At 34.8% G+C, this 25,873-nt stretch overlaps 3 protein-coding genes across 4 annotated transcripts; 2 read left to right on the top strand and 1 right to left on the bottom strand.

Moving 5' to 3' along the window:
* The first annotated feature begins 7,930 nt into the window (after nucleotides 1-7,930).
* On the top strand, nucleotides 7,931-11,023 carry LOC109175397. Its single transcript, XM_019324661.1, has 4 exons — nucleotides 7,931-8,427; nucleotides 8,610-8,818; nucleotides 9,511-9,754; nucleotides 10,833-11,023. Exons 1-4 carry the CDS (start codon nucleotides 8,001-8,003, stop codon nucleotides 11,021-11,023), a joined length of 1,071 nt encoding a protein of 356 aa, XP_019180206.1. The 5' UTR covers nucleotides 7,931-8,000.
* Nucleotides 11,024-14,702: 3,679 nt separating this feature from the next.
* LOC109175302 (protein NRT1/ PTR FAMILY 5.2-like) lies at nucleotides 14,703-18,510 on the top strand. The gene is made up of 4 exons (XM_019324548.1): nucleotides 14,703-14,908; nucleotides 15,131-15,348; nucleotides 16,371-16,939; nucleotides 17,618-18,510. The coding sequence occupies exons 1-4, from the start codon at nucleotides 14,782-14,784 to the stop codon at nucleotides 18,504-18,506; spliced, it is 1,803 nt and encodes a 600-aa protein (XP_019180093.1). The 5' UTR covers nucleotides 14,703-14,781; the 3' UTR covers nucleotides 18,507-18,510.
* Nucleotides 18,511-22,185: 3,675 nt separating this feature from the next.
* On the bottom strand, nucleotides 22,186-23,608 carry LOC109175303. 2 transcript variants are annotated; one of them, XM_019324549.1, is made up of 3 exons: nucleotides 23,427-23,608; nucleotides 23,260-23,324; nucleotides 22,186-22,982 (listed from the first exon to the last, which is right to left on the bottom strand). In XM_019324549.1, exons 1-3 carry the CDS (start codon nucleotides 23,520-23,522, stop codon nucleotides 22,376-22,378), a joined length of 768 nt encoding a protein of 255 aa, XP_019180094.1. In that variant the 5' UTR covers nucleotides 23,523-23,608; the 3' UTR covers nucleotides 22,186-22,375. The 2 variants fall into 2 exon arrangements, with proteins under 2 accessions (XP_019180094.1, XP_019180095.1); XM_019324550.1 differs by having other exon boundaries at nucleotides 23,260-23,326; nucleotides 23,432-23,608.
* Between the last annotated feature and the right edge of the window lie 2,265 nt (nucleotides 23,609-25,873).

The raw sequence follows: 25,873 nt of genomic DNA, 5'->3' as shown, positions 1-25,873 counted from the left end.
TATAAATGTTCTCATCTTTTAAAAAAAAAAAAAAAAAAACCCCTTATATTGTATAACTAAAATGAATATTGAAATATAATTAAAAGAACGTTAATTAGTCTTTGCATTACTTGTATGACATGTTAATGAATATATAATATTGTCTACAAATTTGACGCAATTCATTCCACCATACAAGAAATTAAACTACAACTCCCCCCACACCACTTGTAAAAAATGTTTGAATTTACCTAGTCAAGTTAACCATACTATTAATTGATTTGATAACCATAAGGTTTTTTAGGTATGAATGTCAATCTTAGCCCGAAATTAATGTATTGACTCAATAAGCCCGAAAAATTTTAGGGTTATGGTCAAGACATTTTAGCTTAATAAAAAATTATGCTGATAACTACTCGAGCCACTTTATGTATAGGGATGTGAAACAAAATATATAGGGATTGATATGTAAGCTCATCTTTAGTAATTTTTATTAAATTTGTAAATTAAATTTTAATAAATTTATTACAAAAGCAAATATTTTGTATGAAAATAAATAATAAAAATAAAAATAAAAATTTTATTATAATTATTATATTATAGTGTAAATATATTAATTATTTTTAGCTGGAATTTAGAAATAGAGGTTTATATTGATTGAATGATGTATAAGTTTATATTTATTAGCCATTTTGGAAACAATCTCTAGTAATATCCACACATATAATTATTTACAACACTCCCTATTAGACATTACTATATCATACACATGTCTCATTAAAAACATTACTATAAAAACCCAGTGAGTAAAACTTAGAGAGAAAACGAGTACATGATATGTGCACATTCATGTGTTGCGTGCACTAGCTGCCTCGTTAAAAAAAAAAAAAAAAAAAAAAAAAAAAAAAAAAAAAAAAAAAAAACTCTTTGATTAAGAAAATTATATCAAAAGAAAAAGAGTATAAATGTTGGTCTTTAAGACCCAATCTTCATAATTGATTCAAGTAAAAGGCACTCACCCTGAAGATAACAATCTTCAAATCCTACGCATAAAAATAATTTTTTTCCAAAAATAAGTGTAGAAAGGGATTTTGTGAATAATATGCTAGATTGTCACTATAGTGAATATTCTGTATAATAATCTTGTGACTCTTCTAGAGCTCATGTGAGTTGAATTTTAACATTATATATACTTTGTCAAATATTCATAAGCATTTATCATTTGTGCAACACGAACTTTAATTTACTGTCCTCATATGGAACATTAGGGGTAAAATATAGGATAATAGCTAGTTTGGGACTTGGCATTATGGGAATCAAACAAAATAGCCAGTACCCAAGTAGCCTATCAAAAACCATATCTAGGTATATCGCATAATTAAATTCCAAAATCTTTTGAAACTCGAAGATATCGAAGGATGTGTTGAACACATGCATACTATTCCAATATGTCATTGTAGGGGGAACACTAAATGTTGCTAGCAATTTAATCGCAAATCAGACCTATTGCGATTATAGAACTTTTAGTCCTAAAAAAGTGGTGCTCCAACAACAATGAAGTAATGTTGGTCATAAGGTATCTTCATTATCCTTTTCGAGTCTAAACGGTTCCTTATCTACTTCAAGAGACTGGACAACCGTTAGTATGATAAGTACATGATACTTTCCCATATAAAACAAGTCAAATGCGGCATTTTTCAAGATAGGCTAACTGGTGTAAAAAAAAAATCTTTAAGGAAATACTCGACCTGGCCTGCAGGTCGAGACAATACTTGATTTCCCAAATCTTTCATTTTTTTTGTGTGTAAACCACGAGGTGGTCCAGATCTTTCTCTGTCTGTTTAACGGTCATGTCCACCCAACTAATCCCCGTTCGCTCCAAATCTTTCATTTTAAATTTCACACTTACGCATGAGCTAATATCATCAAGTTCTTTATGCATTTCAATCGTATTTATACAATCAACATAGACTAAGATAATAAATAAATAACTCAATTAGCAACTCTTTAATGAGCATATAATGACACATTATTTACCTATTCCTTCTTCAGGAGGAAAAATAATTACTCGATCATTAACCGTTTCAAGTCATTTAAAGACCTTTGTAATTCAATGATATACATGTTGTGATTTCATCTCCTCTCATTTTCGAGAACTTTAAATTCGTCAGGGATTTTTCTAAAAAAATATTAGCGTCTAATGACCCATTAGTATTCGGTCATGACATCTATCAACTGCATATTTAAATTTATTATTTATTGCCAATGATGTTAAGTAGCGGAACTTAATGTCATCTATTGTGGGAAAAGATATTTTACTAAAATCAATTATGGGTCTCTACGTGATGAACCCTTGGCTACAAAACTCGCTTTATATTACACAACCTTATTATTCTTATTTCTCTTTTGTATAATCACTCATTTGTAATCTATAACGTTAATATTCAATGGTGTACGTGTTATAAAGAGAAAATATATTTTTAGCGAGCATAGTTATGCCTTAATTACTCTTTTATATACTAAATAGTCATGGCACTTCTGGTGCCTAGTTCTGGATCCAAATTGTCATATAACAAGAGCAACTGTAAAGGCAATTATGCTGTCGACAACTATAATATTTGTATTATAAATTTCTCCCAAAGATGTTTAGATCTAGTCATTCCACATTCACAGTAGTATGATTATTTGGTGCATATATAAATTTATTGGGTTTTTCGCATTCTAGACGAATATCTTCATTACATAATTCTTTAATGGCATGTTTGGTTCATAAAATAGGCATAGAATGGAATAACATTCCCATGAACAAGCCTATTTTGTTGTTTGGTAATGCTTATAGTCCCCAGGAGTATAATATTGTTCCCGGGAATGATCGAGTTATTCCCCTTACAAGGGGAATAGAGATTCCAAGCCCCCCCCCCCCCCCCCCATCTCCCTCCCCCCTGGTATTAGGCTATTTATACATGAGTTCTCAGGAATAGCCTAAGGTCCGTTGCTATTTTCTATTTTACCACCAAATAAATCTAAAATTTGATTAGACTTATTTTTCACAGTACAACACTTCTTTATCACCAGTACAATACTTGCATCTCTTTCAGGTTCAAACTCTTAGCCTTCACAAGATATTTATCTGATTCTATGGTCGATGTATATGGTGTTTAATTTTTTATATTTATTAGATTTTGTTTTCTATATATAAATATAAATATAAATATAAATATAAATAAATACACACACACACACATTTATTTATTTATTTATTTATATGAGACTAGATTTTAACAAATAGTTTAGTGGATATAAATTTTATATACTTAGAATATGAATATATTATTATTATTATTATTATTATTATTATTATTATTATTACATATTTTCTCAAGGGTATTTATGACTTTTAAAAAATATTTCTGTTCTATTCCTTAAACCAACTAAACACTGTAATATAATTCATAAAATCTATTCCTTTCGCGAACCAAACAATATAGTACAATTTATATTCTATTCTATTCCTTATGGAATAACATTCCTATTGCCTCAAAATTCATTCCGTAAACCAAACGTGTTGTAAGAGATTTCAAAAGTGACAAAGTTAAGTTTCTTTACTAGATATAGTTATCCGTAGATTCTTATATTTTATATCGATAGGTCTCCCACACTTGTGGCATCAAAAAACATCGATAGACATATTCGGTCGAAGTTGGAGAAGGCACATGAGATGTAGCATCATCAAAATCTAAATAAAATTATTCTTAAAACTCGTCACAAAAAAAAAAATCTAATTACACTTACCCAGATACATAATCATTTAGTGGACATTTGGTAGTCAGGAAAGTTTATATATATATATATATATATATATATATATATATATATATATATATATATATATATATATATATATATATATAAGAGCGCTCATATGCGGCGGGGTCTTACGGTGCGGCGGTGCGGTCAAATTCCAGAATACACCAACAGTGTTAACAATATGCACCAACAATGTAATAAAAACACACCCCAATGAAATGTAATAAAACATCACAAAATACACCACAAACTCAAAAAAACACACAATATAACTCACCACCCCCAATGGTGTATTTTCGAACAGTGTATGGTGTTTTTACTCACACCTAATGGTGTGTTTTTGGTAATGCAGGGTTCTGTTTACTCTGTTTTGTGTGGTGTATTTCCTAACGTTGATGGTGCATATTTGGTGAACTATTGGTGTTGCCGCACCGTAAGAAATAATCGCACCGTAAGACACTGCCGCACCTGAACCCGCCTCTCTCTCTCTCTCTATATATATATATATATATATATATATATATATATATATATATAGACTTGAGTTCAAATGAGGATTGAACAAACATAAAGGACTGTGAGGACTAATATGACGTGTGTCATTACTCTATATGTAGTGTGCATGGCTTGATGTAGTCGTGTGCCACAGTTTGTATGTCGCGTGTACAAATTTGTTAATTAATAGAGCCTGTGTTCGAAACTTGATGTTTACATGTATTATTATATTGTGTGCCATTGTGTATTACGTTGTGTGCCTGATACTAATTTGTTGTGTGCTCCAATATTGATCCGCACAGTCCTCTATATATTTCAGTCCTCATTTGAACTCAACCCTATATATATATATTGGTTCCTGTGAGAATAGGTCTTCCCGTGCAATCAGTGCGGCATACACCATTAGGTATGCAAAAATGCACCATACAGTGTTTGAGAATACACCAAAATGAAATGCCAAAAAATGCACCACAAAAAAATACATCACACATAATGGTGTATTTTCAAACACAGTGTGGTGCATTTATGCATACCTAATGGTGTATGCCGCACTGACCGCACGAGAAGACCTGTTCTCACAGGAACCTGACCCTATATATATATATATATATATATATATATATATATATATATATATATATATATATATATATATATATATATATATATATATATATATATATATAACTTGATTAATTGGAGTTTAATTTTTGGGTACTTAATTAATTTGATGACTTGGTGATTTTTTGACATATGATTTATTAATTTACAAGTAATTTATTAAAATCTTGATTATTTGTTAGGTTTTTTAAATACTTTTATATAGCAAGGATATATTAGAGATTATAAAAAAATAAATAAATAATTCTACAAAAGTTTAAACGAATTAATCATGTTAATTAATTTTTCAGGTAATTTAATTGTTATGCTTTTTAGGATAACACAAAATATTTTAATTAATTTTTTTTATGTAAAACTATTCCATGTATTAAACATATTCTTTGAAAATATTTTTTCCGAAATTTAATTGAGGAGAAAGTACCATCTTAAAATCTGCTCAAATTTCATTCCAAATCACTTGACGCATCAACCCAAATATATAGTTTTGGGCTCGTTCCCAAGATATACCAAACATGGTACTAGTAAATATTTGTGATTTTTATATTGACAATAGAAACTTGTTTCAATTGGAATCTAGAAGATCACAAATACAACGCAAAGAACATGAAAAGAGGGAAGAAATTAAAGTAGACAGGACAAAGGTACAACGTTGAGCTACAAGCACGCCAACAAAATGCATTAAGCTACGGACCAGAAACTTAACATCCTTGCAAGCAAAGAACCTGATTCATTTAATTGATTTTTAGATTTTTTTTTTTTTTTTTGGATGATAAGAAAATTCGTAGTTACTATCTAAAGGTGTGCAGCGGGTAAATATATCTCGTTTGCATGTTCTTAGCATATTTATACACACATGTAAATAATAAATAAAAGGGAAAATGATCACTTTTTTTCTTTTTACATCATAATTAAAGTACATTATATAATTTAATTACTTGTCTACAACACTATTATGTAGTCTTATAAAATTTGTCACTAATAAATAAGCGAATTGGCAGCTACGTACACTACATATACCCATAAGTACATTCATACATGATACATCGTATCAGTATTCTAGCTTATACCAAAAAAAATAAAAATAAAAAAATAAAAACAAGGAATAAGGGACAAATAGGCCACTGAACTGCACACCAAACTACAATTAGGTCATCGAACTCAAAAAAGATACAATTAGATCCATGAACTACACAAATTCATGCAATTAGGTCTAAAATGACTTGTTTACCTGCCATGTAGGTTGCGAATTTTAAAAATAATTTTAAACAAATAATTAATTAAAAAAAAAAAACAGATCGGCCGGACCGGCTATCCTTCGTCTCCTGGTCGTCTCCAGCCATGGAGACGAAGGACGGCCGGAGACGATCGGCCGTTCTATTTTTTTATTTTTTTCTTTTAAATTAATTTTTTTTTTTAAATTATTTTTTAAAATTCGCAACCTCCACGTCAGCAAAGTATCAGGTAAACATGTCATTTTAAACCTAATTTCATGAATTTGTGTAGTTCAGGGACACAATTGCAATTTTTTTAGCGGTTGTTATATCATGCACCGCGCGTCAGACACTACAGTGTGTCTAAACCGACACTGTCTCACGTATTATTTTTTATATTATCAAATGAAACTACAGTTATATCAAAATGATACTGTAGTTGTGGTGAAATGAAACTACAGTATATATAAAATGAAACTGAATAACATTTCACATATTTGAGTGTATATTGTACAATGAAGCTGTAATTATATTGAAATGATCATGTAGTTTTGTTTTAATGAAATTATAGTGTATATAAAATAAAATTAAATAACATTTTCACATATTTGAGTGTATAAATATTGAATGAAACTGTAGTTATATCGAAATGAAACTGTAGTTGTGTTGAACTGAAACTGCAGTGTATGTATACAAAATGAAAACGGAGTTATTTTTTACGAAGATTCTGTTTCTTTCCATTAAATAAAACGACGTCGTTTTGACAGTGTCGATTTAGACACACTGTAGTGTCTGACGCGCGGTGTATGATTGATCATGCACTGTGGTGCATGATATAATTTACCTTTTTTTTTTTTTTTTTTTTTTTAGTTCAATGGCATAATTGCTAGTATGCAAGTTCAGTGGCCTATTTGACCCTTATTCCAAAAAACAACAACGTGTGTTTATTCATTGGTTATGTTGAATTGGCCAACTACCCCAATATTAAAAATTGAATCTATTTATTAATCAAATATAAAAAATAAAAAAAATAAAAATATAAAGATCAAATATTGCCACATAAACAAGTAATAAAATCAAAAATGACATGATTTCCATGTATCGATACATCATACAAGTCCGTAAGGACATCCACAATGATTATTCCATTATCTTCCTATTTTGTAGGCCCAAGTCTTACACCTGACCATATAATCTTCTCTCCTATTTTCTTTCCAATCATTCTCCCATTTTCTCCCATTTTTTTATAGGACCTACTCATTCACACTTATACACATCATCTTATTTTATTCACTTTTCTATAATTAATAATTTAAACATTATAATTATAAATTTTATTTTAAATAAAACTAAATTTAAATAATGAAATAAATTAATTTTTGAATTATAAAATTAATTTCATAAACTAATCAAAATATAATTTCATAAATTAAAATTCGCGGTTGAAATCGTTAACGAAACAACTTAACATTCGAAAGTGAATACAAAATATTAAATACTAAATTTACCAACAATTAATGCAATTAAAAATTTTTAAAAATAAATTAAAATAAAAATTTTAAAATAAAAGAAAAAAAATTAGAAAAAACAAAAAACAAAAAACAAAACAAAAGATACCTCTTCTCTCCAATACTTTTCTCGTCTTTCTCCTCCCCTTTCTTTTTGGTTGGAGATACCCATTACCCTAATAATAATAAAAGTATTATTAATTAAATTTAAAAATAAATAAATAAAAAAATAAAAAATAAACAAAGAAGAAAGAGATATTTAATACTTTAACCAATAAAAAATAAATAAACAGATAGGTAAAATGAGACCGAGATAATATTATTTAATGCCTATACCATCAAAACTTGTTTAGTAAAAACGTAACGTAAGATACTAAATATGGAGGCAGCAAGCGCCGCCGTTACCTCAGTCCTGCTGAAGTTGGATGATCCGGTGGTGAAACAAGGGATTTCCTCGTACGGAGTGGAGGAAGAGGCGGAGGAGCTGGTGGCGGAGCTGACATGGATAAAGTGTTTCATCGTAGACGGCGAGGAAACGAAGCAGGGACGATCAAGGGTGAGCGTTTGGGCGGCGATCATCCAGCGGTACGCGCTCAGGGCTCAGAAAGTGCTGTCCGCTTATGATCACGGCGTCGATGTTGAAATCGGAGGCGAGCAGCACAGCTTGTCGGTTGAGAACTTAGCTCAGAAGATGGAGATTGAGAACATGATTAACAAGCTTGCTAGTCTGAGGGAAAGGCTGCAGATTTATGTCACTTTTGGAGTCACACATGACGAACAAACCTCAAATCTTTCGAAAGTTCCAGGTTATTTAGTCTTCAAATTGTTTTGTTTTGTTTTGTTTTTGTTTTTTTAATACGTCTTTTTTAGAATTCAAACTTGTTATCTTATGATTACTAAGTCAATAGCCTGACTAATTTGATTGGGTTGCCTCATCTTTTAATTTTATGAAGTGCTTGATGTATTGTTTGGTGTTTGAATTGCGTAGAGGCAAAGGCTAGTATAGACCCCCCAAGAGAAATAAAAGTGGCAAAATGGGGAGGTCGTGGGGGAGGAGAGTGGAGTTACCGACCCAAAACTCCAATAAAACTTGTAGTTGTTACGCATGGACGGATCGTCGACTCCATCAGTTTCATGAGCAGAGACGAAGAGTTCTCGGAGAGACTTGGTGGCCGTGGGGGGAGTAAAACCACCGAGGTAGGTTATCATATACTTAGCTACAATCTATTTTATATGTCTTACTTATTATTCATTGGTCAAAACAGTTCTTTGTTCTTTGTTTATGTCTATTAGCATTGTCTTATTATTTTTATTTTTATTTTTGTTTAATAGTACATTTAATATAGTTTCTAAATATATAAATTTTACATATTAATTCTAAACTTAATATTATAAAAATTAAATTTTAAATAACTTTAGTCAAATCTCGTTAACGAACCTGACACATAAAATGGGACAGATGGAGTATATATTAAATTCACTTATTTTGGTAGTTTTGGTAAATAGTTTTTGAGATGATTATAAATAAAATCAATGTCCTAACAAATTATTTAATTCATTATCGATTAGAATTAACAGCTAATTTTTTAAAAATAAAAAAAATCCACAAATAACTAATACTATTAACTAGTCAAACTAGCTACCGGCTAACTGCTTTGTTGCACACATTAACTAATAATAAATTGCCAAATAAGGCGAATGTCTTTATGGACAAACAAGAATAAGAGATTTAGTCTGCTGAGCCATTGAGTCACTGTGATTTACATCCTTCCAAATATTCTGTCGAGCCTGAGTGTGGTGGGGCCCTTGGGGTTTGGGAGAAGGAATAAGGGATTTACTAGCTTACATTATTTGTAACGACTTACTAGCTTAAAATATATGTTGTGCAGGTGAAAATTAACAGTCCCATGGAGTATTTGACAGGCATTAGTGGGACTTATGGAGGTTATGGAAATCATTTGGTAATTCGATCGCTCAAATTCCACACCAATATGAGGGAACATGGAGCTATGGGTACTCAAGATGGAACCCCTTTCTCTTTTGTGATGCAAGAAGGTGTGATAGTTGGATTCTATGGGCGGGCTGGCTATTATCTTGATGCTATTGGTGTGTATGCAACACCCAACTATAAGTGTTATCCTATCTATATCTTGTACATGAAAATTAAGAGATCTATATGTATTTATCCTATCTATAAGTACTTATAATGTGTTAAATTTCATTCTATAATTCCTATACTCTTCAAGGGCATCCAATAAAACTTGAAATATTTGCTTTAAAATAATTCTTTTCACGATAATATTATTTGATTTGAAAAATTGACATAAAATGTCTATGAAGATATCTAAATGTTAGAGGCGTTAATATGTTGGTGGTTTGGAGCTTTGGGGTACTGGTTCGGTGATTCCTCCTTCTATTCCCTCGGTGGTTCTTAATGTGGAGTCTTCGGTTCCTGAGCCGTGTCATATGCCTCTGGTGGCCCCTGTTGCGCCCTCTCATGGTCCATTTTTTTGGTACTACACGTCCAACCAAGCGTCGTGCTAAGGCTGGTCTGCCGCCTCCTCGTTCTATTCCAATGGTTCTTCGGCATATGAACCATGTTGATCGGCTCCAAGCTTTGGTGGTTGTCAATTCTAGTGATCCGACTTGTTATACACAGGTTGCATGTCATCCCGAGTGGCGTGTTGCTATGTACCAGGAGTTTAATGCTTTGGAGGTTGGTTCCAGCTCGTTCCGGTATGAACGTGGTCGGCTGCAAGTGGGTGTTCCACACCAAGCACAAGGCGAATGGGTATGTTGAGTGGTATAAGGCCATGTTGGTTTCTAAGGGTTTTAATATAACCGGGGAGCACTTCTTCGATACATTTAGCCCGGTGATCAAACCTACCACTGTGCGGTTGTTGCTGTCCTTGGCGTTGTCTTGGGGGTGGACGCTTCGTCAACTTGATGTTCATAACGCCTTCCTGAATGGGCACTTGGCTGAGACGATTTACATGAAGCAGCCACCGGGTTATACATATCCTAGCTACCCAGATCACGTATGCCTTCTACAGCTGTTTCTGTATGATTTGAACTAGGCTCCCCGGGCCTAGTTAAGCATTTGCATGATTTCCTTCAATTCTGTCTGTGGGGTTCATGGCCTCCAAAATTGATGTGTCGTTGTTCTATTATTCTGCTAATTGGTCACAAGTGTTTCTACTAATATACATAGATGATATTCTGCTCATGGGGAGTGATCCTAAGTTGGTTTCTAATTTGTTGCGGCGTCTTACTTCGACCTTTAAGATTCGTGTTCTGGGGTCACATAGATTTTTCCTCGGGATTGAGACAGTTCCATTTGATGGTGGTCTTCTTTTGTCTCAATGCAGGTACATGATTGATATTCTAAGTGTGCAGTCATGACGGATTGCAAACCTCTTGTCACGCCTGTCTCAGTGGCGCGTCCAGCTATGCAGTCTGATGATCCTTATGACAATCCGACCCAATACAGGAGTTTGGTATGTGCGCTGCAATATTTGACTGTTACAAGGTCGAATCTCACGTTTGCTGTGAACCAACTGTGTCAGCATATGCACTCTCCAATAATGGCGCACTGGGTTATGTTGAAGCACGTGTTGCATTACGTTAAAGGCACATTTCAATTTGGTCTGCGGTTAATGCTTAAAGTCATCTGCTTTGCATGCTTATTCACATTCGGGCTGGGCTGGCAATACTGTGGATCGTAAGTCAACGAGTAGGTTTGCTGTGTTTCTTGGAAGCAATTTGGTCTCGTGGGTTTGTCGCAAACAGTGAACGGTGGCACGATCTTCGACTAAGGCAGAGTATAAAGGATTGACTAATGTTGATGTAGAAGTTACTTGGGTTGTGTCTTTGCTTCGGGAACTCGGGTTAGCTCCTGTTGAACCGCCCTCATTATGGTGTGACAACCTCGGTGCTATTTATCTTTGTGCTAACCCGGTTTTCCATACCAAATTGAAACATGTTGAGGTGGATTATCACTTTGTCCGTGATAAAGTTCTTCGGGTGATTTGCTAGTTCATTTTGTTTCCACTAAAGAACAAATGGTTGATATCTTCACCAAGCCGTTATCTGTTGCGCGTATTGACCTCTTACGTTCCAAGCTTAATGTTGTATCTACTCCACCTTAAACTTGAGGGCGTGTGATAGGACTCTTATAAGTTGTGTCCTAGTGTGGTTCTATCTCTTAGACTTGTCTTCTGTATATTACTCTTATGTTGTATATTCCATATGAATTAATTTCACTTTTGGTCCCACGACTTTTGATGTTCTATCACTTTTAGTGCACAACTTTAAAAATTTTTAATTTTGGTGCCTAACTTTGTTATTTTTATCAGTTTTGGTCCTTTCGGCCAAATTGACAGCGAAATGTTGCTGTATTTTATATTGTTAGGGGTAAAATCGGCATCTCAAGGAAACATCTTCAATATCTAAACAAAATCACTGTAAAATTATATCTATAGGTGTTTGATGATGAGAATAATGGGAAAGACGGGTAGAAATCAGACAGATCTATGGGATTTATAGTTTCAACCATTGGCAAACTCTTTTTTTTTCCTCTTAATATGATTTTTCTTTTGTTTAAATATTGAAGATCTTTTCATGGGATGACGATTTTGCCCCTATAATATAAAATTCGGAAATATTTTACCGTCAATTTGCCTGGAAGGACCAAAACTGATAAAAATAACAAAGTTAGGCACCAAAATTAAAAAAATTTAAAGTTGTGCACCAAAAATGATAACAACTCAAAAGTCGTGGGACCAAAAGTGAAATTAATTCTATTCGATATTATTGATTGTGAATACAATTATCAATTATTCCCAAACACTCATCGTGTTCTGTCAACAATCGTCCTTTGAACACGTGACTTGCTCTAATACAAATCATGAAACTCAAATGCTAATCACTACGCCAAATACTATAACGGGTAACTTTATTAATTTTCTTATGTTTGCGTATTAATCAATGTCATATTTCAATGATAGGATGATGGACTCTGCCCTTCAAGCCTCCATCTAACAATCCCCTGCGACCATCTGCCAGCTTCAATTGTTCAACATGCTTTCAATGGAATTGTTGGGCAGTGACTTAAAGCTAAGTACCAAGTCCAATATCGTGCTCTTAAAACATGACATTGATTGCTATGAAATCATTCCTTAATGGCCCGTTTGGTTTACGGAATAGGCCGGGAATGGCATAGCATTCCCAGTAATAGGCCTATTCCGTTGTTTGGTAACCATTTCTATTATCAGGAATATTATTCCTGGTAATAGCCTATTACCTTAAATAAGGTAATAGCTATTACTAGGGCCCCCCTGGTATTAGCCTATTACTGAACGCTCAGGAATAGATTTTAGAATCTATTTCCTTTTTTACCCTTTTCTTTAACCTAATTTTATTATCCTATATATAAATTTATCCTATTTCACCACCGTCGTCGCCGCCACCACCAACACCACCATCGCCGCCCCCACCACTGCCACCGCCACCACCACCACTACCACCGCCACCACCACCATCGCCGCTGCCGCCACCACCACCATCGCCGCTGCCGCCACCACCACCACCGTCGCCCCCACCACTGCCACCGCCACCACCACCACTACCACCCCAGCACCACCACTACCACCACCGCCACCGCCACTACCACCACCGTCGCCCCCACCACCGCCACCACCATTGCCGTCGTCGCCACCACCACCGCCGCCACCATAACCACCACTGCCACCGCCGCCACCACCATCACCATCACCACCACCATTGTCGCTGCCGCCACCACCACCACCGCCACCAGAACCACCACCCAGCACCGCCACTGCCACCACCACCACCGCCACAACCGTCGCCGCCCCCACCACCACTGCCACAACCGTCATTGTCAACCGTCACCGTCACCACCACCACCGTCGCCCCCACCACTGCCACCGCCACCACCACCACCACCGCCACCACCATCACATATTTTTATAAGGGTATTTATGTCTTTTAAAACATATTTCATTTCTATTCCTTAAATCAACCAAACACTGTAATATAATTCATAAAGTCTATTCCTTCCGCGAACCAAACAATAGAATACAATTCCTATTCTATTCCTTGCCTATTCTATTCCTTATGGAATAGCATTCCTATTACCTCAAAATTCATTCCGTGAACCAAACGTGCAGTAAGTGAAATGTAAACTTTCCTGATTACCAAAATTACATCTTAATATGTCTTTTAATGTGGCTGCAAAAAAAAATTGTCTTTTAATGTTGGCTTATGTTTTTACCAGAACCACCACAATCTTGAAAATGTAAAGGTATATTTTGCAACTTCTAACATTACAAGATCTAGGTAAGATAATTAACCATGAATAATTGTGAGGCCAAAAATATATTTTACCTTAAAAAAAAAAATACTCTTTTTATCTCATTTTACGTGCAAGACCAAAAATATATTTTACCTTAAAAAATATACTCTTTTCTCATTTTAGATAGAAGACCAAAAATATATTTTACCTTAAAAAGAATACTTTTTTTTTTTTTATCTCATTTTACATGGGAGGCCAAAAATATATTTTACCTTAAAAAAACATACTATTTTTATCTCATTTTACATGTCAGGCCAAAAATATATTTTACCTTAAAAAAACATATTCTTTTTATCTCATTTTACATGCAAGACCAAAAATATTTTTTACCTTAAAAAATATACTCCTTTTATCTCATTTTATTTACTAGCATATTATGTTTATTATTCATTTTTTAAAAAAACCAATTCTTTCTCCTTTACTTCTTTTCTTTATTATTAATTTTTTTTTTTTATAGAGACATACAAATTAAAACCCATGTATAGTAATAATGTGCGCATTTAAGAGCAGTTAGTATGATGAACGTATTTCAATCCATAAAAGAATAATATCGCTTAATTTGATTGGATTAATTGAAATATATCCAAAATTAACATAAGAACAAAACCTGTCTGGTTACAAGCATATATATTGGTAGGAAATCATGGGAATAATTAATATAGAGACTAATATAATATTCTTTCTAATATGGGAAGAATATAGAGACTAATATGGGGATATATAGTATCTAGTCTAGAAAAACATATAGCAATTGCAGTAAACAGAGGCAGCTGTTCTCCTATTGATCATGGCAGGAGCGGAAGAAAAAGGATTTTATGATGATGGATACACACAAGATGGGACTGTCAGTCTCAAAGGTAAACCAGTCCTCAGATCCAAGACTGGTGGCTGGAAGGCTTGTTCTTTCATCGTTGGTACGATACTTCGGATTCTTCTCTTCATTATTATTATTTTTTTTGATACATTAGATTTTTTAAATTTACTTTAGATTATTCTTAAGCCTTCAGAATCTCTGTCCAAATGTTGTTTGAAGAGGTAATTTGTGACTCTGGATAGGGAGTCTAATCTCGAATTTAGAGTTTATAGGGTTAATGTGGGTTCATAAAATGTTATATATATTGTGATTTTTTGTGCAGTGTATGAAGTGTTTGAACGTATGTGCTACTGGGGGATCTCATCGAACCTAGTTTTATACATGACGACGGTGCTCCACCAGGGCACAGTTGAGTCGTCCAACAATGTGACGAATTGGGTTGGCACTGTTTTCCTCACCCCAATTTTGGGTGCCTATGTTGCTGACGCTTTTTTGGGACGATTTTGGACCTTCATCATCGCATCCGCAATTTATTTCTTGGTAAGTTATATCGTACCATCTCCATTTGCGACGATTTTGCAACCACATTTAGATTATTCTAATGTTTTTTTTTTTGCCCACAAAGTGGAAGACAAGGTTCCGATGTCCACAAAGAACCAGAGTTGTCAATAAAGGCCCAATTCAATGGATTAGACCTGTTTAACCCGTATTTTAGACAGGATGGATTAGAGAATTTTTAATGACCCCTATTTTCAACTCGATTCGTATAACCCGTGTGGAGATACAGGTTGAATTGGCCTGTGGATTACCACTGGCCAATCCGTATAACCCTAATCCTCACCCCCACCTGCATCCCGACCCACCCTCAAATTTGTTGGGCATTGTATTAATATTTTAAATTGCCCAGCCCATTTTTATTGAACCTAACAGCTCTACAAGGCGGTTGTTATATTATAGACCGCGGTGCATAATCGATTACGCACCGCAGCCCATATACGGCGCCGTTTCTTTAAGTAAAGAAACGGCCCGCCGTTAGAGTTAACGGAGTCCGTTTGTTTGGTGTATTAAACACCAACTGACACTACAGTATATCCAAACCGACACTGCAGTTATATCAAAATGATACTGTAGTTATAATGAAATGAAACTGCAGTGTATATAAACTGAAACTGAATAACATTTTACATATTTGAGTGTATATTATACAATGAAGCTGTAATTATATCAAAATGATCATGTAGTTGTGTTTTAATAAAACTATAGTGTATATAAAATAAAATTAAATAACATTTTCACATATTTGAGTCTATAAATATCGAATGAAACTATAGTTATATCGAAATGAAACTGTAGTTGTGTTCAACTGAAACTGCAGTGTATACAAAATGACACTGAATAACAGAGTTAATTTTTGCAAAAGGGTGCGAAACGGCGGAAATAAACACTGTTAATTTTCATTTAAAAAAAAAGACGTCGCATTATATTGGATGTAACTCTCACTAAGTTATTAAGACTCGATCCTGCGTCACTGTGTCTAATGTTGTTTTTGTTTTAATACATAGGGAATGGCATTGCTAACGTTGGCGGTATCAGTCCCAGCCCTAAAACCTCCGCCATGTGCGAACGCAAACGGAGCTCACTGCCCAGAAGCATCCACATTGCAACTAAGCGTGTTCTTCGGAGCGCTTTACATATTAGCCGTCGGGAACGGCGGCACGAAGCCGAACATTCCGACCATCGCCGCCGACCAATTCGACGTGCACGACCCCAAAGAGAAGTCCCAGAAGCTCTCCTTCTTCAACTGGTGGCTTTTTAGCGTCTTCTTGGGCACCTTCTTTGCCAACACCATAGTTGTGTACATTCAAGACAACGTTGGGTGGGCGGTCGGCTACGGCCTTCCGACCGTCGGCCTTGCGGTGTCGCTCGTCATTTTCTCGTCCGGCACGCCGTTCTATAGGCACAAGAAAGCCCTGGGAATTAGCCCCATTACAAAGATGGCTAGGGTCATCGTTGCAGCTTTCAAGAAGTGGAATGTGCCAATCCCTTCTGATCTCAACGACTTCTATGAGCTTCACCCGGATGTTTACATCAAGAAAGGGCAATACATGATCAAATCTACACCTTCTTTGAGGTTTGTATTAATAATAAGAGAAAATGAAACTTTTTTTCCTGAATTAGTGATTTTTTTTTTCTAATTTCTAATAATATGAGGAAATTTCAATTTTGGTCATATGACTATAGGAGTCTTGTTAATTTCAGTTATTGACTTTTAAAAGTGTCTATTTAGTACCTTAACTATGCAATTTTTGTCAATTTTGGTCACTCCGGTCAAATTGCCGGTCAAATTTCGCCGGAAAATTTTAATTATTAAAATAATGAGGGTATTCTGGTCATTTCACCTCTCTTTTCTTCTTCCCAGGCGAGTCCATCCCTTCCTCTCCCGTTTCTAGAGAATGCAATGTATTAAGATTATGGAAAGGAGGCTTGATGATATTAAAAATAGGGTTTACACGGAGAAAGAACGCCGGAAACGGTAGAGAAAGGGATGGACTCGTCGGAGAAGAAGAAAAGAGGCTTGAAATGACTAAAATATCCTCATTATTTTAACTATTAAAATTTTCCGGGCGAAATTTGGCCGACAACTTGACGATTAAAATTGACAAAAATTACATAGTTAAAGGTACTAAATTGACACTTTTAAAAGTCAGGACTGAAATTAATAGGATCCTTATTGCATTTCCTCTAATAATACTGATAAATTGGGTTTTCTCGATCAATCCTCTAATGGCCGGAATGATTGATGGTGCAGGTTTCTAAACAAAGCCTGTGTTCAAACAGGCGCCACGACTCCATGGATGCTCTGCCCAGTTTCGCAAGTAGAAGAAACAAAGCAAATGCTCCGATTGGTGCCAATCCTAATCTCCACCTTCATTCCCAGCATTCTCTTCGCCCAAATCAACACACTTTTCGTCAAGCAAGGCGTCACGCTCGACAGAAAAATCGGCAACTTCAATTTCCCCCCGGCCTCCGTCGTCGGCATGGTCACCTTCTCCATGCTCTTCTGCATCGTCATCTACGACCGAGCCTTCGTCCCCGCCGTCCGGAAATGGACCCAAAACCCCCGAGGCTTAACCCTGCTCCAGCGCCTAGGAATCGGCTTCGTCCTCAACATCGTCGTCGTGATCGTCGCCGGATTCACCGAAATGCACCGCCTCGCCGTCGCCAAGGAGCACGGCCTGGTGGAGAGCGGCGGGCAAGTGCCGCTCACCATCTTCACGCTGCTCCCCCAGCTCTTCCTGCTGGGATTGGCCGACGCGTTCGTGGAGGTGGCGAAGACGGAGTTCTTCTACGACCAGGCGCCGGAGAGCATGAAGAGCCTGGGGTCGTCGTGTTTTCCGACGAGTTTGGGGGTCGGGAATTTCCTTAGCAGCTTCGTGCTGTCCACGGTTTCTCGCGTGACGGAGAGGGGTGGTCGGAAAGGGTGGATTCTGAACAACCTTAATGATTCTCGTCTGGATTACTATTACTGGTTTATTGCGCTGCTTAATGTGGTGAATCTGGGGTTCTTTTTTGTTGTGGCTAAGTACTATGAGTATAAGGCTGAAATCTCGGATTTCTCAGAAGGGACGGTTGAATTGAATCAGAATGGATCTGCAGCAAACGGTGATACTGATCATGAAGCTTCACGAAAGTATTGAATAATAATAAGTAGATGGAAGACAGGCAGAATTTTAAGATGGGAAACAATATTAGTTTGACTCTGGTAATTTTTTTTATTTTTTATTTTTATAATTGTTCCTTCAATAAAAAATTTCTATCTCTATTATTTTATTTATATTGGATGTTATATTGTGTTGGTTATTCAACATGTCTATGTTTGCGTTGACATTATATAATATTTCCTTAGCTTTGAATCAAACATTGCCTCCCCACATCAGGTTTTTTCTCTTTTTTGAGGGAATGTGATTCCCTTGCTAAACTTAGGTAATTGATGAAGTAGTCTTTTGGGAGAATGGATGCCTGGGTATCCTTACACCGAATATCGTTCTCACAAGGAATGATTATAGGAGTAGAGCTTTAAGGTTCCAAACATAAGATATTGATTTCCTCATGGAAATCTAGCAAAATCGAATGATTGATTTGGATACAAACATAATATCAAATAACACACTATAATGAAAACAAATGATAAGAAAGTGGAGATAGATAGGAACTAAAGATAGGGCAAGATAGTGAAACCAAATTGGGAGCCAAAATATGATAGATGTCATATAACTATAGAGAAGCCATTCTCAAGGTCATCCCACACTCCTAGAACATTCAATGACATTCTCATGACTCAAGAATGTCTAAGAGGCATTTCATCAAACACTGTTCTTAACATCACACACTCCCCTTTTCTCAAAGGTGAAGTATGGTTGATCAACTAATTGAGCTTAGACTAAGTTGTCACTCCTTAATCAGGACTCAACCATGCATATGTCAATCAACATCATCAAGATCAAGTATCAACTTTCCTTTTCAACCAATTCAAAGTCATCCATCAAACACCTAGCATACATCCCTACCTCCTTCCAAGGAGAACTATCACACATAAGTATAACGAAAATAGCACAATATTCATAATCAATAAGGAAATCCATAACGAACACAAGATATAAGATCAAAGCAATAAAGCAAGAAAGTAAATTGCAAATGAATAAAATAAAGAGAAGAAAAACTTATCTATTGAAAATGGATATGAAATCTTTGAAATCCAAGATTAAATGCTTCAATCCAAGCTTTCAAAATGTTTAAGAACATAAATATAAGCCTAATCTAACCTAATAATATCAAAGAAAATGAAAGAGGGAAACTAGGGTTCTAAAATGAATCGGAAATATGCTAAAATGGCTTAAAACGGAGTTAAATACAAGGAAAGAAGGCTAGCCACGGGTGTGGCCGATCCCGTGGCCGAAAAAGTGTCTTCACTGGAATGTGGCCATGGACGTGGCCAATCCCGTGGCTACCTTCAGAGGATATCCTACTTAGCATCTTCGACTTCTAGGCTATTTTTCATCCCTAAAAATTTTGAATTAGCGTTTTTAATATTCATCAAAGTTGTAGCCCTTCAAGTTAGCTTTCCAATGACATAAAAATCAATTGATTTGGACATTTCTACGCAGAGATATGGTCAAAATACCAAGCAGTGGATAATTTATGCAGAAATTTCAACTTCTTGCTCTTTTGCTCCACTTTTGCCTTTGTTTGTCCAAATGACCAAGACCACTAAACAAACCTAATTTGGCTCTCTAAGAGGTGTTACCCCCATCTTCATAGCTTCTCATTAGCTCCCATTGACTCTACATGCATCCGAAATGCCCCAAAAATCATTCAATTCATTTAAATCATCAAGAATTACACATAAACACACAAATGAATCAAATGAGGGACACTTTGGGCAAAATTATAACAAATAACAAGAAAAAAAAAGCATAAATGCAGGGTGAAATTATTAGCATTTAGACTCTTATCAGTAATGTTAGATTACCTTGCCATTTTACATAGCCCAGTTTTTACCAAACACAACAATCTAACATTTCATAAGGTAATCTAACATTCCGTGAACCAAACACTCCCTATTAGTTATGCCATGGACCCGGATCCATCTTACAATGTAGACCCGGGTCCAAAATAACAATTTATATGAACATTTAAGGTGTGTTTGGAAACCCGGAAAATGACTTCTGAAAGTCATTTTCCGGGTTTTGGGTGTTTGGCTACATTGGAAAATGACTGGTCAAAGGAAAATGAGGTGAAGTCAATAGAAAAGGAAGGCAATTTTCTGGAAAATGACTTCCCCTTTTTTTTGGGGAAGTCATTTTCCATCCACGCTACTTCACTACTTCACTACTTCACTTCTTCACTTCTTCACTTCTTCATATGAAAGCATACAAGAAGAAAGTGGAGAAACTGACACTACAGAATAGAAAGGAGATATATTTGAAAATGGAACAGCAGAATTAGCATCACAAGCATAAACAGACAACATAAATTATTCCTGCCACTGCAGATTCCTTTAATTAATACCAGCCTGTTGCTACTCACTCGATCTGGATGTTTTGCATTATCTATTGGACCCATTTTAATTTACCCATTTCTTTATCTTTAACTAGACATGCCAAGATTGCAGTAATCTGAGGAACATTAAATTCTTTCATGCCCAGAACATCATCTGCTTCATATGACAGACAAATAAAAGATATATATCCACTCTACAAAATTTTTATTTATGTTTTGTAGTTGGTTGGTTATGTTGGATCTTTAATACTTGATTATATTGGATCCTAAGACTTTGTGAATTTTAATTTTCAATACTTGATTTTGTTGATTCCTTTATGTTGTTTCTAACATGTAATTGTGGTTTCAAATTGCCATATTATGACAATAGTTTTAATACTAGAAAGAGAGGTTGAGAGCAAAGACATTCGAATTAAATACAACTAAAATTTATGTAGCATGGAATTTGAAATAAAAATTGTTATATTATACAAAAAACAATAAAAATATATTTATCGAATAACAATTAAAATGTTTAAGTATACCAATCTGTTCACTTTCTGGAAAATGAACCAAACACCAAAAGACAGTTGTCCATCATTTTCTGAAAAATGAACCAAACACCAAAAGACAGTTTTCCAGCCAAACACAGGAAAGGAAAATGACTTCAGGAAAATGACTCATTTTCCAGAAGTCATTTTCCTGCTTTCCAAACGGACCCTATGATCATTCAGTATGTAAATTATGAACTTTCAGTATATAAACTGTGTATTTTTGGATCCAAAGTGGAGCATGGACTTGTCCTCGGTCCAACAAAATGTAAACGTAAATTGGATATAGAATGGCACAAATGGTAAGTACTCATTATGCAGAACTGGAAGAGTTGAAAGTACAATGAAAACAATGATTTTTCAGCACCTTAGAGCATCCACATTGGTTGGGAAGAATGGGGAGATAATGTAAGAGTGATTAGGAAAGAGAGTGTGGGAGAGGAGAGAAAAAAAAAAAAAAGAAAAAACAAAACAAAAAAAAAAATTAAAAAAAAAAGAAAGTAGTCAGACAAGCGCGCCGACTGGCGCGCCTGACGCGCCTCCGGGCGCGTGCAGTGCACGCGCCCGGCTTTTGCCCAAGGCTGTGCGCGAACGCGCACAGCCTTGCTTCTTCTTCTTTCTCTTTTTTTTTTTTTTTTTTTTTTTTTTTTTTTTTTCTGACAATCTCCCTACATTTGCAGGGAGATTATTTTTCAATTATCTCATGTCCACACTAGCTATTATCTCATGAAGGGAAGATTTAATTCTGAATTCTCCCCACAATATCCACAAGTGTGGATGGCCTTAGCTGTTAAACACTAATTTGAACCAAACTGAAAGAGGTTCTGTTAAGAGATCTCTCTTACCCAGAAGAACACACATTTCTCTTTTGCCCCTGTACATTTAGTGTAGGAATGAATACAAACAACAAATCCACAAACCACCATGTCAGAAAGTAATCAACAAAAAAAACCAGAAAATGGAACCCACACTACTCCTTAGCAGCTTGCCCATGTCTGCAGAGGTGGTAGTCTAGGCAACATTTTGGTCTCAGACGAAGAAATTAACCAATTGGAAAGACTGGCATCAACCGGAATCTGTGTCTGGCAGTGTTTAAGATTGATTGTCGTGTTCAAACCCAGAGGATCTGAAATTCTCATATTTTCCTTCTCATTCTTTAGCTCCACTCTTTCTCTAGCTTTAATCGCTTTCCACTGAACCACATTTTCAACTGGATTTAACACAGAACTTACATACCGACCACCACCCGACAGTGAATCTCTGTTCCCTGTTTTCACGGGAACATGGCAATCTTCCTCGTCAAAATCCTCAATCTCGTCGAATTCAAGATCACTCTCGTCCAGTTCCATCTCGCCCTCCTCTTCCTCTTCATCCACGCAGTTATAGTATCTGTAATTTGAAGGGTACGATCGCATTGCCTTTGTTGCTTCTTCCTTGCTATACTCCCATTTTGTTTTCTCCTCACCCTCCGACAAATAATCTTCAATTTCCTCGTACTCTAATGGCTCATACGTCTTCACATTCAAATTAAACCTCACTTTCTTTTTCTTCATTTTAACATTTGCTTCTTCTTTTCGTCTTGCGCTGCATTAAACCACCCAAATTTTGCATAAAATAACTAAATTTCCAACATAAAAATTGTCTATCAAAACAAACATTCAAGAATCGGTATCCACGGCTAGAAATTATGAAATTTCCGACCACCAAAAGTGATCTTAAAACAAGTCAAAAGCCTTGTTCCGACCATTTTTGGTATCCGAAAAAATCTTTGTTGCTATTTCCGACCACTTTTTGCTTTTAACTTGATTTAAGATCACTTTCAAGTGGTCGGAAATTCCATAATTTCCAGTAGTGATCCTACCTGGTATTAGAATCTGATGCATCAAGCTTTTCAAAGTCCAAAGGCACATAACTTCCGGCGGCAACCTATACAGACACCAATTTAATGAAGATGATGAAGCTAAGAATTACCCGCTAATGATGTCTTTAATTAAGTTGCAGATAGATAGATTAGATGGTGTTAATTACCAGGTGATCAGTTGATTGAACTTTGCAGCTGCCTGGCTTTCTGCGTTTCCGTTTCTTGGCGTAACCAAAACAGGCAAGAAAACAACCCATTTTCATGGACTCGAATCTGCAAGAATATAATGTTGGTCTGCCTTACTTCTTCATTTGATGAAATGAAGGGCAATATAATATAATGTAGTATGGGGGAGATTTGAATGTGTTGTCTCCAACGGTACTTTGAAATATGCTAACGTTAAAAGAAAGCCGCAAAGGTTACTAATAATGACGGGAGAGGTGGGGGCATCACACCTTTTATTAAAACCAAAATCAATGGGGACCAAAACTTTTATTAGCTAGCTGTTTTCTCTGTTTTATTTTATTTTTTTCACCTTTAATTTAACCGTTTATTTATATTTCACTTTTAATTATTAAGGAATAAGGGTCAAATAGGTCTGCACACAATAAAACAATTAGGCCACTGAACTTAAAAAACTAACAATTGGGTCCCTAAACTAATCAATTTCAAACAATTCTTCCAATTTGAAGGTTTTCAACAGGTCAACAGGTCATCCTTCCAAATTAATTATTTTTTAAAATTTAAATTTTAAAAATTAATTATTTAAATTTAAAAAAAAAAAAAAAAAAAAAAAAAAAAAAAAAACTGGTTCCACCGTCTCCGGTTGGATTTCAGTTTTTTTTTTTTTTAATTTAATTTATAAATAATTAATTTTTAAAATTTATTTTTTTTAAAAAATAATTAATTTGGGAGATGACCTGTTGACCCGTTGGAAACCTTCAAATTGGAAGAATTGTTTGAAATTGATTAGTTTAGGGACCTAATTGTTGGTTTTTTAAGTTCAATGGCCTAATTGTTTTATTGTGTGCAGTTCGATGGCCTATTTGACCCTTATTCCAATTATTAATTATATGAATAAATTTATTACAAATGAAAAGAAATAATAAAAAATAAAAAATATTATAATTATTATATTTTAATGTAAATATATTGATTATTTTTTGTTGAAATTGGGAAACGGGGTCTAGATTGATCAAATAATGTATAAGTTTGTGTTTATTAATGTAAATGCACTAGTTTATACAAAAAATTCTAAAGTGATATACTAATATAGTAATATGCATTATCCTTTGGGCATTGCAGAGTTAGCTAGCTTTTTCCAATTCTCTTATAATATATAAAATAATAAATGTATGCATCATTATAAACATAATTTTTTGTTAAGAATTACATATGTATCTTTTATTTTTTTTTGGTTTTATTTTTATATTTAGGTATAAAATAAATGTGTCATACTTGTATTATATTTTAAATTAATTGTTACATACTTGCATTATGTTTTTGAGCTAACGTTTTAAAATGGAGATTTTTAGATTCATTAAATGATGTTTAAATTTATATTTATTAACGTAAAATTGGTTAGCTTCTTAAAAATGAAAGTTTTGAATGTTAATTTTAAAATCTCACAAATTTTAGTTAACATGCCCGATAAGCTTGATAGTTTGAAGTTTTAGGGTTAACGTAAAAAAATTTTGAACCTGACAAAAAAAAAAGTGATAAGTATGAATGGATAAACCTATATGGGTTGACCCGACCTGATTGGCATCCCTATGTGGCGCAAATTATGCCGTGGAAACGTGTTTACCATGCTTTGTGAACACGTTCTAAAACGGCGTCGTTTTTATGGGAAAAAAATTAATTAATGTGTTGTTAACGGCGTTTTGCATTCTATGTTCAGATTATGAATTTACATTTATTAAATTATGAATTTTCTGTTATGAATTTATAGTTATGTAATTATGAATTTTCTGTAAATTCATAATCACATAACAGAAAATTAATAATCTCATAACAAAAAATTCATAATTTCATAACAGAAAATTCATAATCTCATAAAAGAAAATTCATAATTTCATAACTGCACATTCATAATTTATGAGTATTGAAGAGGCTTGCGCGAAGAGGAAGTGAAACCGCGAAATGTGAAAATAAAGAAGAAAAGTCGCACTGTTAATTAAAAAAAAAAAAAAAATTGGTGGAAGATAACGGTGCCACTTACAGACACCGTTATCGCTTGGGACCGTATTCACCATCGATGATGAACACAGTTCCATGGCATAACGATTGCCTTTGTGGAACATAGTATTTCCATCCAAATTGTTTGGACTTTGGAGCCTTTAAGCCTTAGTTTCAACACAAAAGTTACACGCATAACATTTATATAGATGAGCAACACAAATATTGGCAATAAAACAGTACAATACTCATCTAAAACTTAAAATAAAATATTATAACTAGCTCCCATCAATCAGCGGTTGCTGTGCAACAACATTGTTTTGTTAGAGTGCATTTTCCACTATCATAGCCTTGTCTCTTACACTGTTCATCGCATTTTTTGCTAGACCAACATGTTCCTTTCTTGCTAATACACCTCTTCTTGGTTACCGGCAGA

Source organism: Ipomoea nil, unplaced genomic scaffold, assembly GCF_001879475.1.
Source record: "Ipomoea nil cultivar Tokyo-kokei standard unplaced genomic scaffold, Asagao_1.1 scaffold0688, whole genome shotgun sequence".
In the NCBI taxonomy this organism is placed as follows: Eukaryota; Viridiplantae; Streptophyta; class Magnoliopsida; order Solanales; family Convolvulaceae; genus Ipomoea; species Ipomoea nil.
This window is presented reverse-complemented; position numbering and strand designations above follow the sequence as displayed.

What these genes read in the sequence shown, in the direction of transcription:
- LOC109175397 (XM_019324661.1), top strand. Translation starts at nt 8,001, where the DNA reads ATGGAGGCAGCAAGCGCCGCCGTTACCTCAGTCCTGCTGAAGTTGGAT. An exon ending in AAATCTTTCGAAAGTTCCAG is followed by an intron (nt 8,428 to 8,609) that starts GTTATTTAGTCT and finishes TGAATTGCGTAG; the next exon opens with AGGCAAAGGCTAGTATAGAC. An exon ending in GGGGGAGTAAAACCACCGAG is followed by an intron (nt 8,819 to 9,510) that starts GTAGGTTATCAT and finishes TATGTTGTGCAG; the next exon opens with GTGAAAATTAACAGTCCCAT.
- LOC109175303 (XM_019324549.1), bottom strand. Translation starts at nt 23,522, where the DNA reads ATGAAAATGGGTTGTTTTCTTGCCTGTTTTGGTTACGCCAAGAAACGG. An exon ending in TTCAATCAACTGATCACCTG is followed by an intron (nt 23,325 to 23,426) that starts GTAATTAACACC and finishes GTGTCTGTATAG; the next exon opens with GTTGCCGCCGGAAGTTATGT. An exon ending in GCATCAGATTCTAATACCAG is followed by an intron (nt 22,983 to 23,259) that starts GTAGGATCACTA and finishes GGTTTAATGCAG; the next exon opens with CGCAAGACGAAAAGAAGAAG.
- LOC109175302 (XM_019324548.1), top strand. Translation starts at nt 14,782, where the DNA reads ATGGCAGGAGCGGAAGAAAAAGGATTTTATGATGATGGATACACACAA. An exon ending in GGCTTGTTCTTTCATCGTTG is followed by an intron (nt 14,909 to 15,130) that starts GTACGATACTTC and finishes TTTTTTGTGCAG; the next exon opens with TGTATGAAGTGTTTGAACGT. An exon ending in AAATCTACACCTTCTTTGAG is followed by an intron (nt 16,940 to 17,617) that starts GTTTGTATTAAT and finishes TTGATGGTGCAG; the next exon opens with GTTTCTAAACAAAGCCTGTG.